General features: G+C 36.4%; 1 protein-coding gene across 1 annotated transcript in view; it reads right to left on the reverse strand.

The window, feature by feature from the left end:
- LOC123947276 (pregnancy zone protein-like) overlaps positions 1 to 15,544 on the reverse strand; it is a 43,982-nt gene that overhangs the window by 21,545 nt on the left and 6,893 nt on the right. The window contains exons 8-15 of the mRNA XM_046013391.1: positions 13,557 to 13,680; positions 11,804 to 11,918; positions 10,168 to 10,277; positions 8,079 to 8,237; positions 7,231 to 7,458; positions 6,996 to 7,059; positions 3,180 to 3,322; positions 2 to 151 (exon numbers count right to left, since the gene is read on the reverse strand). Coding sequence (XP_045869347.1) covers positions 2 to 151; positions 3,180 to 3,322; positions 6,996 to 7,059; positions 7,231 to 7,458; positions 8,079 to 8,237; positions 10,168 to 10,277; positions 11,804 to 11,918; positions 13,557 to 13,680 — 1,093 coding nt within the window. The remainder of the gene's footprint in view (position 1; positions 152 to 3,179; positions 3,323 to 6,995; positions 7,060 to 7,230; positions 7,459 to 8,078; positions 8,238 to 10,167; positions 10,278 to 11,803; positions 11,919 to 13,556; positions 13,681 to 15,544) is intronic.

Genomic DNA, 15,544 nt, shown 5'->3' on the forward strand with positions numbered 1-15,544 from the left:
CCGACTGAGGGGAGAGCTCAGCTTCAGGCTTCATCAGCAGAACGCTCTGGTCTACCGCACGGAGGGCACAGAGGGAGTGAGGACTGGCGGTGACCTCCAGGTTGTTGTGTGAGGCTGGCAGGCTCTGGGCTGAAGAGAAGCTCAAATTCACCTGTAAAGAGGATATGATTATGGCAGCAAATTTTCAAAGTATTGCAACCTCAAACATTCTCTTCTACTCCAGGCTAGGACTAGTTCTTTCTACACTCGGCTTCTCTTCTTCCAATTTAGGCCAGGCTTAAGAGGTGCTTACACCTTGGAACTATGTGGTTAACTCCCTCTGGAATAAATTGGAAATGTGGTTCCAGTTATCTCACGTTTCCTGCTCCTTTTATAACTGGTGAAATGTAAATTACTTTTGGTTACATTGAAACAGAAACCTGAATGGGAATAAGAACACGCATGCTAACGAAGTTACATACCTTGCTGTAGTTGACCTCTCTCTGTGCAGTGCTTTTGTGGTGAATGTGTGTAGTTTGCGTGGCGGTGTGAAGAGTCATGCTCTGCCTCTGAGACCAGCCACCTGAAGTCCTTTCCCGGCGGCAGTCTTAGTCATCTGACATTCTACAGGAGTGTGCTACTGTTTGTCGGGATTGGGGATTTATTGGGTCATTAAAATATTGAACATCTAGTATACATTCTAAGCAGTGACTGGTTGAGAAAATTCAAAGAACCATGAATAAAGAACAAGAACTACAAAACAATGGAAAACTGTGCCTAATTTCTTCAGAGATTTGATTCTGCTTTGGCCAGTAGAAATTCAGTGATAAGTGAATCGATCAGTTCCCGATGTTTGTGTAAACATTTCTTGAGTAGAATCTGAGTTTTATTTTATATTTGAAATATAAAATAAAATCATTTAGAATTTAGGTACTGTAGTAGCATCAGGTAACTTCCTAGTTCTTGATCTGCAAGTTGATTTGGATTGGAATGAAATGTCAGTATGTTTAATTAAATAACATTTGACTTGTATTGCTGAATTTAACTATGATAATCCTGCTGTGTGATCTGTGAATTAATGTAACAGTTGGATTCATGTATCATGAGACCTATATGAAAAATATTAATTGATTTACTCTCAAAATGAAAGAATATTCATCTCTAGGGGCTCTTGGGTGGCTTAGTCGGTTAAGCGTCTGATACTTGGTTTCAGCTCAGATCATGATCTCACAGGTCATGAGAGGAACACCTGTGCTCAGCAGGGAGTCTGCTTGAAGATTCTCTCCCTCTATCCTCCCTTCCCTCATGCCACTCTCTTTCTCTCTCAAAATACATAAATAAATCTTCAAAAAAATGAAGTAATATTCATCTCTAGAGTTCAATAAATTATGAAAACACTGCTTATGAAGAATTCTGTTTTAAGCATGTTTGTTTTTATTTTTAGAGAATTTAAGTTTGTTAAATATGTTTGTGAGTGCCTATTTCAAATGAACCCATGAGTTATTGGGGATTATGATCAACTGAAAATACTGTTCATCAAGAAGTGGCTGTGCTAGAAAGTGTGAAATGTTTTATTGATATGAGAACAAAAGAGAATTTGAAGATATACTTTGAGAGTCTTTGCTTACTCATATTTATCAATGTTATCCTTAATAAATAATCATATCTGGTCAAGAAGGACAGGCAATTCAAACCCTTACCTTGTATTTAACATGTATACTAAATCTGTTATTTTTAAAAATTTTTATAACTTTTTAATTAACATATAATGTATTATTAGCCCCAGGGGTACAGGTCTGTGAATTGCCAGGTTTACACACTTTACAGCACTCACTGTAGCACATACCTTCCCCAATGTCCGTATAAATCTGTTATTTTTAAAGTAAGAAAGAGGGATATGAATTTAGAATGGAAAATGGTTTAATAAACTAACTACACACGATTTTCAGGAAGAGCATGGAAGTTCAAGACAGGAATGTCTCCCAGGTTCCTAAGTAACACACAGAATATTAAAACAGAACAGAAACTATGCTCTTGGACACCTGTCCAGATTTAATAGCATTCTTACTAAGATGGAATGAAAAATTAAATCAACATCCATTGGGTATTTTTTGGATCATTATTTATGTGGATCATTAAATATTTACAAAGGATACTCTAATACAGTTTTCCCTACAGAAATGTTCACTTGCTATGAATGCATAATTTCGATCTCCAAAAAACTCATGTTAAAGAGTCTTTCTAGGTATATATATATATATATATATATATATATATATATACACACACACACACACACTATATATCATATATGTATATGATATTTATAATGTGTATATATATATATATATTAGCTTTAAAAAAAGATTTAGTTATTTATTTGACACAGAGAGAAATCACAAGTAGGGAGAGAGGCAGGCAGAGAAAGACGGGTAAGCAGGCTTCCTGTTGAGCAGAGAGCCTGATGCAGGGCTTGCTCCCAGGACCCTGAGGCCATGACCCCAGCTGAAGGCAGAGGCTTAAACCACTGAGCCACCCAAGCGCCCATTTAGGTATACTTTAAAAAATATATGTGAAGGTCAGTGAATGTCATCTGATTGTTAATGTTACAGTTACAGCACAAAATTCTCTTATTTATATTTCAGTGGGCTTCTTATTACAACTGTGTATTCTTTGGAAATACAAGATCCCATTTGAAAATATGTTTGATTTTTCTGCTGTGGTCCTTATTAGAGAGCCCAGGCTATTTTTCTCAACATGGGGCACATACATACATCTCTGTTCTGTATTACAGAATTTAACTCACAGTGAGTTACTGGCTTCTGTGATAGTACATGGACGTGTGTTGGGGGTGGATATGGTGGGGTAAAATGCCACATTCTTGGGAAGCATCATTTTTAATTGAAAATTTAGGGAACAAAACACTGCAAAATTAAGCTTTATAACAGAATGTAGTCTGGATTCCACATGAATTTCAAGATAAAACAAGAAATTTTTACAACATTGTGCTTATGACTTTGCTTTGGATGTCTTCACTAGCCCTCTCAGGCTGGGTATGGCATCACTGTCTGCCTTTGGAGGACATCAGAGGATGTTTTAGGAACCCTATGCAAGTAGTTTAAAAAACAGACATAATTTCCTTCTTTTCCATACTTCAAAAGGGAAGATGAATAAAAGAACTGCTTGCACAAAAGACCCACCTTATTGGCAAAACAGTTTTCAATCTTGAGTTTCTCAGTATCGGCAATAATTTCTCCATTGGGTAAAATGGCATAAACCAGCAACTGGGCGGCAGGAGCGATGTCTGAGTCCACTCGAAAGGAGAAGGAAAATACCCCTTTCCCTGGAGAATAAAGAAAGTCCAAGATAATTGGTTAGGAAGAGGGAAGAGTTCTCAACTTTAGGAAGAAGAGGCTCTCCAATTATTTAACTTACTCACATTTGGAGCACACTAAAGTAAGAGAAGATGTGCATGTCTACCATTGTGCATGTACACTGACGTGCTGAACCAATGACAGTTTTCCTTAAGGATGTAAGATAAATTGTTCATTTCTTTTGCTTAAGTAGAGAAAAACATTTAAGGCACATTTTTGTTTTAAAATTAAAAAAGAAAGATCTCTTAAGAAAGAAGTCAAGAGAGAAGAATGTCTAGACATCTTTAATTATCTCTATTTATGATCCAGATCAACACAATTCCTGTCATAGGCATGAGGATAACTCAGAGAACGCAGCCCAGGGTCTACCTTCAGGCCGTTCTCAATACTGCAGAGATTCAAGTACAAATAAACCCATACAAATCCAGCTGTGTCTCTGATTTTTTTTAAAGATTTTATTTATTTATTCGACAGAGAGAGATCACAAGTAGGCAGAGAGGCAGGCAGAGAGAGAGAGGAGGAAGCAGGTTCCCTGCCGAGCAGAGAGCCCAATGCAGGACTCAATCCCAGGACCCTGAGATCATGAACTGAGCTGAAGGCAGAGGCTTAAACCACTGAGCCACCCAGGCGCCCTGTGTCTCTGATTTTTATCAGAGAGGTCCCTGTATTTATCTCAGTGGTTTCTCTCTGTGTGAGTACATAGTGCTTATAGGAATACCCACTTAATTTTCTCATAAATGTTCTAAATTCTGTGTAGCATAAAATGCTTTAAAAATTGTAGCAGTCCTCTATATTTAGAAAATTTGAGGACAGCTTGTGGTGAAAATATGCAGGAACCACAGGGTCAAAATATATTTGAAACTTCTGACTTATGTCATTTAGCGTAATACCCTCTAGGTCCATCCATGTTGTCGCAAGTGGTATGATCTCATGCTTTTTTCCTTTATGACTGAGTAGTACTGGGTAGGGAAAACAGTAAATTAATAAGTAATAATGTTGTATGGTGATAGATGTGACTATATCTTTCATGGTAGCACTGAGTAATGTATAGAATTGTCAAGTCAATATATTGTACACCTGAAACTAATATAACATTGTGTTAATTATACTTCAATAAAATAATTTGAAATGATAGTACTAAAACCATACAAAGAGCACATAAGAAGTGTAACATCTTGAGGGCATGGGCCATATTTTATTAATGCTTTTATCCAAAAGTCTTAATATTGAGCTATATGAAAACAGGAAAATATATTATCTTCAAATTCAGTTTTCGTCAAGGATAGTTCAAATACATAAACCTCAAATGAAGTTTAGCTATCACAAATTATAAACAAAGAGATATTCTATCCTTCATTTATGAATTAGTTTAAAAATATTTAGTGTGTACCCAGTGTGTGCCAAGGACTAACAGAAAAAATGGGGTTTTGAAGACAAAAGACAAACACTTTTTAATCTTTGCAACATGTATTCTTCATTTTTCCTGGATATTCTGACGCATTTCAGGTAAATGAGGTTTTTTGATCTGTCTAAAAATACACTGTCAAGAAAACATTTTTATTTTATTTTTATTTTGTCTTAGTAAAATGATAGCTTGTCAAATAATGACATTGTCATTATTCAAATGAATAGAAAAAAGGGAAGCTACTTATGAGATTTAGACTGGGGACATGTAACCAATAAATAGACTAAATGTACTCATCTTTTTGTATCAGACCCTTTTTTGAAAAGTTAATTATTCTTTCATCAAGAGATGTAGATGATTCAAGAAAATCCAAAAGGAAAGCATGCTCTAAGTTATAGAAATGCTGTGAACCAACTTGACTTAAATGACATTTAGAACACACTCCACTTCTGAGCAAAGAACAGAAATGCTAACATTTACCAAAGTAGATCATATTTGGGGCCATAAAATGTGTCTCATAAATTTATCTTTTTTAATTTTTAAAAGATGGTATTTATTTATTTGTTTGTTTGTTCGTGTAGAGCATGCCAGAACAGGGGATTTGAGGGAGAGAATCTCAAGCAGACTTCACACTGAGTCTGGAACTGACTTGGGGCTTGATCTCATGACCACGAGATCATGACCTGAGCTGAAATCAAGAGTCAGACACTTAACTGCCTGAGCAACCCAAGCTCCCCAAGTCTCAGTAAATTTATAGCAAATGATCATAATGGCATTAAATGAGAAATCAATAAGAAAAATTCTGAAAAAATCTCAATATTTAGAAACTAAATAACATATTTATTTTATGAATCCCCTGTAGTCCAAAGTAGACATTCAAAGGGAAATTTGAAAAAAAATTATTTTTTTAAAAGATTTTATTTATTTATTTGACAGAGAGAGCGAGAGAGAGAGATCACAAGTAAGCAGAGAGGCAGGCAGAAAGAGAGGGGAAAGCAGGCTCCCTGCTGAGCAGAGAGCCCAGTATGGGTCTCAATCCCAGGACCCTGAGATCATGACCTGAGCTGAAGGCGGGGGCTTAACCCGCTGAGCCACCCAGACATCCCTGAAAAGGTTTTGAACCAAGCATAAATGAAAATGTCATGCAGATACTGGTAAGATGCAGAAAAAGCAGTATCTTGAAACCTAATGTTATTTTCCCAGCCCCTTTCAAAATTTCTTTGTCATCCTGGGAAGGACTATACCCAAGGCCCCACCAGTACCTAATTTAGATAATTGAGATGATGATATTTGGGCCTTTTGAGCTGATGAAACTTACATGAGACATTTGGACTTGAGTGAATGCTATAAAAGATTGAGTCTTTTAGGGTTGTTGGAATGGGGTGGATGGATCCTGTTGTATATGGGATGGATGTGACTCTTTGGGGCAGAGGGCAGTTTGGATATGTAGACTAATGTTTCCGAAAGGCAGCCTAATCTCAAAAACATCTATGTGTCATGTTATTAGCAAAAGGGACTTGGCAAATGTGAATTAGTTAAGGACCTTGAGATGCGAAGATTATCCTGGGTTATCCAAGTGAGCCCAATGTAATCACAGAGATCTTTAGAGAGGGGGCAGAAAAGCAAGAGAGAGTTTGAAGATGATGTACTTCTGGCATTGAAGACAGAAACCGAGGAAAGCAAGAGGTCCTTGGGCAAGGAAACAGATAATTAATTCCTTAGAGCCAGAAGGCATGCAGTCCTACCGACAGCCCGATATTAGCCTAGGGAGACGTCTGACCAAAGACATAAACTGATAAATTTGTGTGGTTTTAAGCCAGAAAGTGGGTGGCAATCTAATACAACAACAATAGGAAATGAATACAAAGACCTACACAGTAAGATTATTCTTTCGTGATTCTCTTTTTTTTTCTTTCATGATTTTCTGTGCTTCCAAATTATTTTATGTGTTTTAAAACATTTAATTATAAAATGAATATATTTTACTTTAGGAATAAAATTTAAAATATAGAAATGCTATAAAATGAAGAAAGAATACTAAATGGACTAAAGTGAACCTAGTATGCTTTCTTTTCATATTAGTTTCCTCATCTTTGGTTGATGGGAGAAGGTTGGTGACCATCATCTCCATAAAATGTACATGTAAAATATAAGATGTAAAAATAACTCCATCTTGCTACAATGTTCAGGATTGAGTATATGAGAGAAAAAAATTCAGAAACCCTGGAAGTACTCACTGTCTCCTTGTTCAATGAACAACACGTGGGTTCCTGATTGAGAGATTCTTCCTCTTGCTTTGATCTGAAGAGAGAAATGCATCCTCTATCATTCTAAAGGGTACACACATACTAAACTTACATAAGCATATTTAAAAGAGATAAGTAAATTGTCACACTACTCCAACCCTGAAGTTTCAAATACTCAAGTTCTCTTTACACATTTAGGAAGAGCTGCAGTGGTTTCCATTCTTACCAAATAATAGAAGGTTAATTCTTTTTCATCCTTCAGAATCTGTCCATTCAGGATGTAGTGTGCCCGGATATCCTGGATTTGTCCACAGGGCATGGTACCAGCGATAAGTTCAAGGTGAACATAACTCTTGCTCGGGGAGAAAATACGCTTTACAGTGTGCTGTGCTTCTGTATGAACTTCTTCAAGCCACCAGTTATCAAAACAGCGGTTACTTTGTTTGTAAGTGACCTGGTGGAAAGAATAAAGGTCTTAAAAAGGCTATTGGTTAATGTACATTATGTATACATTCGTCACTCTGAAAAGTCATTTACTGAAGATTTTACGTGAACCATGCTTATTTGGTTCCATCATAATCTGCTTTCCCAAATAAAGCATAATCTGTGTGTGACTTTTCCTTAACTTTATTTAAGGTTGTTCTATACTATTTTGGTAGATCATATTCACTCACAGTCAAGATCAGTTATTTTCCTTAATGCCCTTATGCCTATAAACTGCATAAAGATATTTTAATTTTTTACAGAAAACAAAAAATGGCGGTACACCAAAGAAACCAAACAAAATCTAATCTGTAATAAAATTGTAAAAATATAGAATTTTACAAGGGAATATCAAGATGATCTAATACGTGTTTTCTGAAACTAGACCACGCCACAAATGGAGTCTATCTAAAGCCAAAGTTTTTTGGGAAATAATGTTTTCTTATAATTTAGGTCTCCGAATTGCTTAATTTCTATTTTACTCTTTATTGCCATTTCTTTTCTCCTTAGAATTTACATGCTTCCCATATATCCTTAAATTACGTGACCTCAGCAATCTCTCTGTAGACCTGGATGCCCCTTCCCACTTACCCTAACTGTAAAAAGAGATGTGAAGTTGGTGGTATCAATGGAAATGTTCACCAGACCGTGCTCATCTGTGGTAAGGCTGGAATGGTATGCAGTTACATCCACACTGACGCTTACTGTTTTATTGGGGATTGGTTGATCCTTCTCATCCACAAGAAGAACCTAGAAATGTGGAAAGGATAGCTCGTGTTACATATCAATGGCATCTTACCCTTTCAGTTGCGTTCACCTCTTAACCTCATGGTCACTGTCATTGACTGAAGATTTTAGAATCAGTCTGAAAATAAGATTTGTTTTCTGGGCTCTAAACTATTTTTCTTTTTGACATTCCTATATAAGTATTCTGTGAGCACAAAACAATTGAGAATATCCAAGAAATGGACTCAGGATATCACCCTTCCCTATTTTCTTCATTCCCAGGGTTCTCTGTCTCAGTATATGGTGCTTTTATCCATCCCATAGATTATGCAGCAATATCAAGGGCCTTTTAAAAAATCATTTTCTCTCTTTCACTGACTCATGCTAACCCATGTCCAAGTGCTATCTATTACTCTGTTAAGCACACTTCATTGATTTCTATCCCAGTTAAACCTGTTTCAGGTGAAATAAAATGCGATCACTTATCAAGGGGTTTCCAATGGAGCCGGGAGGCCATTAAGGAGATGGGCCTTCTGACATCCTCACTGGAGGACCCACAAACTTTTGAACTGGGCCCAAACTCACAGAAACACCTGCAACCTGCTGCAGAAGCTTTTACCTGGTGGTAGCCTTAGCAACCAATTATATTCAGTTGAGATTAGTTTTCTGCCAACAGCACCAATCAAAATTCCTTATGAATAACGTGTCCAAGAATTCTCTTTTGTCTTCAAAAACCCTTGTTATTTGTTCTTGGCGACAGGGGCCACTATTTGAAATGCTACCCAAATCCATGTTTTCTGAATTGCAAGTCTGAGGGCCCAAATAAAGGCTTTGTTTTTATCTTAGCTCTACCTCTTTTCTCAGCTGACAAAACACAATATTTTTTCCCTACCTGATTTGCAATAGCTTTTTATTTAACCTTACACAGTTCACCCTTTTGCTGCTTCAGGCTTACTTCAAACCATTCTCTCTACAGCCTGAGTTAAACGGATCATGTTATTCTCCTTCAATCCTTCAGTAACTTCTAAGTCCAAAATTCTGAACTTAACCTAAAAGGCCCTCAAGATCTGCTCTGGCTTACCTATAGCTCTCCAGCCAATCCAGTTAGCTCTATCTTCTACCTCAGTCAGTCACACTCTTAGTTCTCTGCTCTTTAAAAGCTGTTTAATACCTAGGGCCTTGGCTATTCTCCCCTCTTTCTTAAATTTCTGGCCAAGTCATATTCATCTTTAAGTCGTCAGTTCTCTCAGGTTCTTCTCTTGATCCAAAATGGCCCTGCCCCAACATATCTATACATTTATTAATCTCTTGCTTATTTGATACAAAATGCTGTAATAAATGAAGAAGATAGAAAATTCATAATGTCATCAACTGTGAAATACTTAGGAATGTCCCAGTTGACAAAGAGATTTTGCCTATTGTCTGCCAATTGCTTATCAGCTGTCAATTGCCTATCAACTGTCAATTCAATGATACTAAAAAAGGAAATTTAAAATGGCTGGAAATCTATATCTCTTATACAACAGAAAACTGGGAGTTCACTAAGTTGGATATCAGTCTGGAAACATCAATAGTTACCAATATTGAGCTTTGAAGCTAAGAAAAACTTTTAAAAACTATCAATATAAAAAATCATCTAGATGAGGAAGCATCTTTAAAAATTATATTACAAAATCATTGTTTATAAAGAGGCAGTAAAAAAGTATGCAGCTAAACTACACAGGAAAAATGTATTTTAGAGGTGTGTTAGGAAGTGAATTAATAAAAGCGTGCTTTGATTTTCTGGATGTGATGGTATTTGCCCTTTAAGTTTGTCATTGGCTATAATTTCTTTCCTCATTCTAAATAAATATTTTTATAATCAATTGTACTTTTGTGGTATAAAAATTTGTTTTCTTAAAGTCCACATCCCCTAAATTATAGAAATTATGATTCTGTTGAGAAATTATTTTACCTGCCCAAAAAAAGGGAGCCCAGGCCTATAATGTGCATCCGCTTTTGTAAATTTCAGTTTGCTTAAAGTATTTGTGATTTCACACGATCCATGCCCAGTTAATTCCAACTCTGAAAAAGAAATAAGTGAAGTTGAATTGTTCTTTAGATTCTACTCGCCTCCCACACCCACCTCAGCCTCACTTCCTCCTGGCAAAGTACTACCCCTATTCTATTTCTTATCCTTTTCAGAATTTTTCACACCTAGAAAATACAATCGACTTGACATTAGCTTCATTTTCATACAAAAGTTGTTATACCTAATTCCCCAGTTCCCCTGGTTTCACAAGTATCTTACTGGTTCCATCTATGTTCTTAGGTTCTTCCCATGTCCTCCATGAGCTTGCTCCATTTTCGTTTCTGTGTCTCCCAGATCCCTCCCCTCTCCCCATGACTTTTTGCATACAACATGAGTTTTCACATTGGCTTCAAAATATACTTAAATGTCTATCACAAACTACTTCCCCAGCAAGACACTTCTTTTCACTGTATGGCTCTTCCAGTGTGTTTGGGCTTCATCATCTAAAGCTTTATTGTTTCCCCCATCTCTATGACTTCTAATTTTATTATTGCTGTTTTATTTGACACTCTGTCCTAAATGTAGTTGTTTCTGTCCTTGGGTCTCTCCTTGTCTGTCTCTAGTCCCTAACTGGCAATGTTAAGTGAGTTCACTTTCAGAATAAATGCATTTACTCTTAGAAGGATATAGATATGGTGGGAATTGTTTCAGATTTATATTTCTGGTCTTGATTTTGCTCTGGTTTTCCTTTAAAATTATTTTTAAAGCAGAATGAGTCAACTTATATCTGGATATTCCAGATTACAGTTGATTATCTTTGACACATTCTCATCATAATACTTCTTTCTCATCTACTCTTAATCTTGGTTACTGGCATTTCCCTTTCCCAGGTCCCAGATTCGTAATCTTTGGAACCATTTTGAACAGGAATCTGATGTATCACATTGTAACCTCTTAAAATCGCTTCATGTAGCCTGTCCTCTTTATGTCTGCTAGAATTGTATTTTCAAAAATCAGTTTATTTAGAACATCTCCTTGAATCTATCTGCTGATATACAAGGTTTTTCATAATAAAGTCTAATCTTTGTAGCACACGATTTACTTTTTTACACACCTTAGCTCCAACTTACACTTTCAGATTCTTCTGAGACCAAACACATTTGCTTTATGTGAATCATGTGTCCTCAGTCCATCACGAGCTTTCAGAATTTTAGCCATTCTACATAAATCAGCTCATGTGGTACTTTATAAACTTTCTTTGTCTCTATAGAAGAATTAATTCTCTCTCTTCATACTCATTTGGACTTTGGTTTTTCCATTGCTCATGGAAATTTTGTTATGGTTATAAACATATATATATATATATATACACACACACACACATACAAGCGTATATCCATATACACATACACATACATCTAAGTAATTTCTTTTTAGATTTCTAGATCCTTGATAGAAGAACTGTGTTATTTTATAGTCCCCAGAAACTACGAAGTGTTTCACATGAAATGGGCATTTGATAAATGCTTAACATATTGGTGAATTAATGAAATAATAAATATTTCAAAATAACATGAACCTGTTCCATCTTCTTTGACTTTGGCTTCCACTTGTATCCTCATGTCATACCCCTTCTGTCTCAGCTGGAATACTTTAGTCTTCACAAGTTGTGTGAAACAGCCTTCACTGTCTGCCTGAAGAGGAAGAAAGAGAGTTCCTGGGTTCTCTGGTTTGCCATCAAAAAAGTCATTTATCAACCTGTGAATGTTTTTCATTGGCCAAAGGAAATTTTACAAAGTTCTGACCATCTTGTAGGTGCTGATCCTTTCCCAAGCCAAAAATGACATCAGATGTCTTCATTAACCATTGAGTTACTCATTGCCAACCTCTCCCTTCCTCCTTCTCTTCTGAAAGTCTATCCCGTCTCTTCCAAATTAAACTAACTAGTTTCCAAATGTGCCATCGTACTCTCTCTGCATACATAGTTCCTCAAGTTATAACATTCTTTTTCTTCCATTCTTATCATGTCTTACAGTTATTGCTCTTCTAAACACAGCTCAGACACAACACCTCGTCTGTGATCACCTTCATCTTCATCTACACATGAACTAAAGATTACATTTTCTTAACTGTATTTCTCTATGCCTAGGACATTAATAAAAACATATATATTCTTTGAGTAGATGAATCATTATAGTCATTAGATTTCCAAACTAAACATTGGGAACCACATCTTAAGAAAGATTTTTTTTCATTTTTTTAACTTATTTACATGAAAATATGCATTGCATAATAAAGCTTAAGCATATTTAATGTACTTATATTTACTTATAATTTACTTACTCATTTTTTAATTTTTTCACTTGAAAATAAAAATTAATTCCCGTGTCCTTGATATATTAGAGTTTTGGCAACTAATTTCTCTCATGTTCATCCTTCTTATTGATGTTTATTTTGACATTCATCATCATATTTGCCACCCTTGCCTTTCATTCATTTGCTCTCTGCAGGTTTTTGTTAGTTTGTTTTAAGAGAAAGCGGGCAGGCAGATATGAGTCTGGGAGGAGGTGTGGGGAGGGTTGGGGAAGAGGCAGAAGAGAAAATCTTATGCAGGCTCCACACCCAGCACGGTGCCCAAAGTGGGGCTCCATTCCACCATCCCAAGATGATGACCCAAGCTGAAAGCAGGAGTTGGGTGCTTAACTGACTGAGCCACCCAGGCGATCCTCTCTGAAACTTTGGTCACTTTTCTTTTCCATACCTTTATAGTCTCCACTCACTGCCACTCCCTGGGCTTTTATGTTATATTTTTATTCTTCCATATGAAGTTTAGATTCCATAGCATGTCATTTGATTCTTCCACTAACCAAAAAAAAATTTTAAGTAAGCTCTTCACCCAACAGGGGGCTGGAACTCATGAACCTGCATTCAAGAGTCGTAGGCTCTACCAGCTGAGCCTGTCAGTTGCCCCCTCCCACTAACCAAATTCCTAACATCTGTCACATTCTTTTTCTATTATCGTTTGAGAAAGGCCAACTTTGGATACTTCCATATTATTTTATGCCTTTACACCTGGCATGCTGATTGCTCTCAGAAAGAAGTTACAAAACTGGCCAAATAAATACCACTATAAATTCACGAACCCAACTCTCCAGTGGGCTCCAAACATTACCAGGCAATCTTACAATGTTTCCCTTACTCCACACTACTTTCTGTTGTACTGTTTCCACCATACAATATTATAATTTTTTGTATGATATTCTTTATTGCATTATAATCCATGAAAAAACAAGATCTGGTGTTAGTGTCTGGGGAGAACTGTTTCCACATACCTGTTGACTGAATTTTTCACAGATACTTTGTGAATGTCTTCCATGGCAGGTCGAATGGAATTGTGAGTGTTTTCTGCATACATTAATTGTCACCAGACCAGAGACAGGCTTTCCATATGTGTATCTATAACAGTAAAGCAGTTACACAAAAGGATATTTGATATAAACAACTCCTATATTTTTTTACATGATTTGATCCATTCATATATCCATCTTGTTCATATAACAATCATATTTCCTTCCGTACCATTTGTACTTGAGGAGCACTTATTCTGAAACTAAGTCTTAATTATCTAAGTGGACCTACATCTACAACTCTAAGAGAAAATACTTACTGAATCTCCTTTAAACACCTCTAAAGAGAAAATTAACAATGTAGTATTTCTCAGATCTTTCTTCCCTTTCAGTTGAGGTTTTACTATAAGACTATCTTATTTCCTTCTTTCCCTGCCATCAGATGATCTAGGTTATAATTCCAGCTTTGACATGACCTAAGTTGTTTTAGGGAAAAATGTAAGGATATGCAGACAGGGTATTTTTAAATCTTTCCTAATTTGTATGTATTTTAATAGGATAAATGAGAACTTAAATGGGAATTTAAATATTCAAAAACACTACTTACATATCATTTAACATATCTGTTATAAATAAAGAGAATCAAAATGACTTAGTCCGATTCTGCCAAATCTAATGGAGGGATATGCTATGGTATGGTCTGAATGTTTGTATCCCCCCCAAATGTATATGTGAAAGTCCTAAACCCCAAGGATGATAGTGTTAGGGGATGAGGTCTTTGGGAGGTGCTTAGATAGTGAGGCTGGAGCCTTCATGAATGTGATTGGTGCCTTTATAAAAGAGGCTCCTTTTATGTCCTCTTATGGCCCCTTCTGCCCTAAGAGGATATGCCAAGAGGGCACCAGCTATGAACCAGAGAGAATCTTCACCAGAACGTAACCATGCTGGCACCTTGATCTTGGATGTTTCAGCTTCTAGAACTAAGAGTAAGAAATTTCTGTTGTTTATAAACTAACCATTCTGTGGTATTTTGTCATAGCAGGCTGAGTGAAGTAAGACATGATGGGAAGCCAAACTTCACCGGTTGTTTCTCAGAGTATGCTTAACGGACCACCTACATTGAGATTACCTGACATATGTATTAAGATTCAGAGTCCTGAATCCTTCCTCAGATTTATGATTGGAATCTTTAGATGTGGGGGTCAAGGAATCTACATTTTAATCAATCACCTCCACAGATTCTGATGTTTACCTAAGTTTGAGACCTATTGCTTTGGTCCAAACTGTGAGGTAGATGAGTTTTGGCTTTGATGACCCTGATCCTCCCCTTTTTAAGGTTTCTCCCAGCTAATTTCTAGGAGGGCTGATAAAGCAATAAGTCACTACCTGTATTTCACTTCGTTGAATGTTATCTTTAAGTGTCACTCAAAGGGCTCTCCCTTCTGAGAGAAAAATCTAAAGCATCAAAACTGGTAAGAAAGATGAAAATATGATCCTCACATTGTTTTCAAAAGCAAGAGATAAGGTGTCCTCAGGGCATATGGAGAATGTTCGACTGAACTAAAAAGCAATCAGGGAAGAAGTAACTATGACACGTCTTTTAAATTCTGCATTATATATCTATATATCTATTTAAGAAGGTCTGCTTCATTTCCCCCCCAATTTTCCATAGTTTATTAAATTGAGAGCAATAAGAAAATGGGGATCATAGGAGACACAGAAGTTATGAACATGAGCATGAGCTTGAGCTGGATGTCCTGTGTTCAGTTTGGCACAGTGTTGGGCATGTACAATGTTTCATGAAACTAGATTTTCTTTTTTTAGTTGCAGAGGCAATTGTAGGGTAGTGGTGAAGAGTTGAGGGTCTGGAGCCAGACAGCTGGAGTTAAATTCTAGTCTCCCATTTACTTGAACAAGTTTTTTATCCCCCATGTGTTATAGTTTCCTCATTTGCAAACTAAGGATAACTATCT

The sequence above is a fragment of the Meles meles genome, chromosome 7 (genome assembly GCF_922984935.1).
Source record: "Meles meles chromosome 7, mMelMel3.1 paternal haplotype, whole genome shotgun sequence".
In the NCBI taxonomy this organism is placed as follows: Eukaryota; Metazoa; Chordata; class Mammalia; order Carnivora; family Mustelidae; genus Meles; species Meles meles.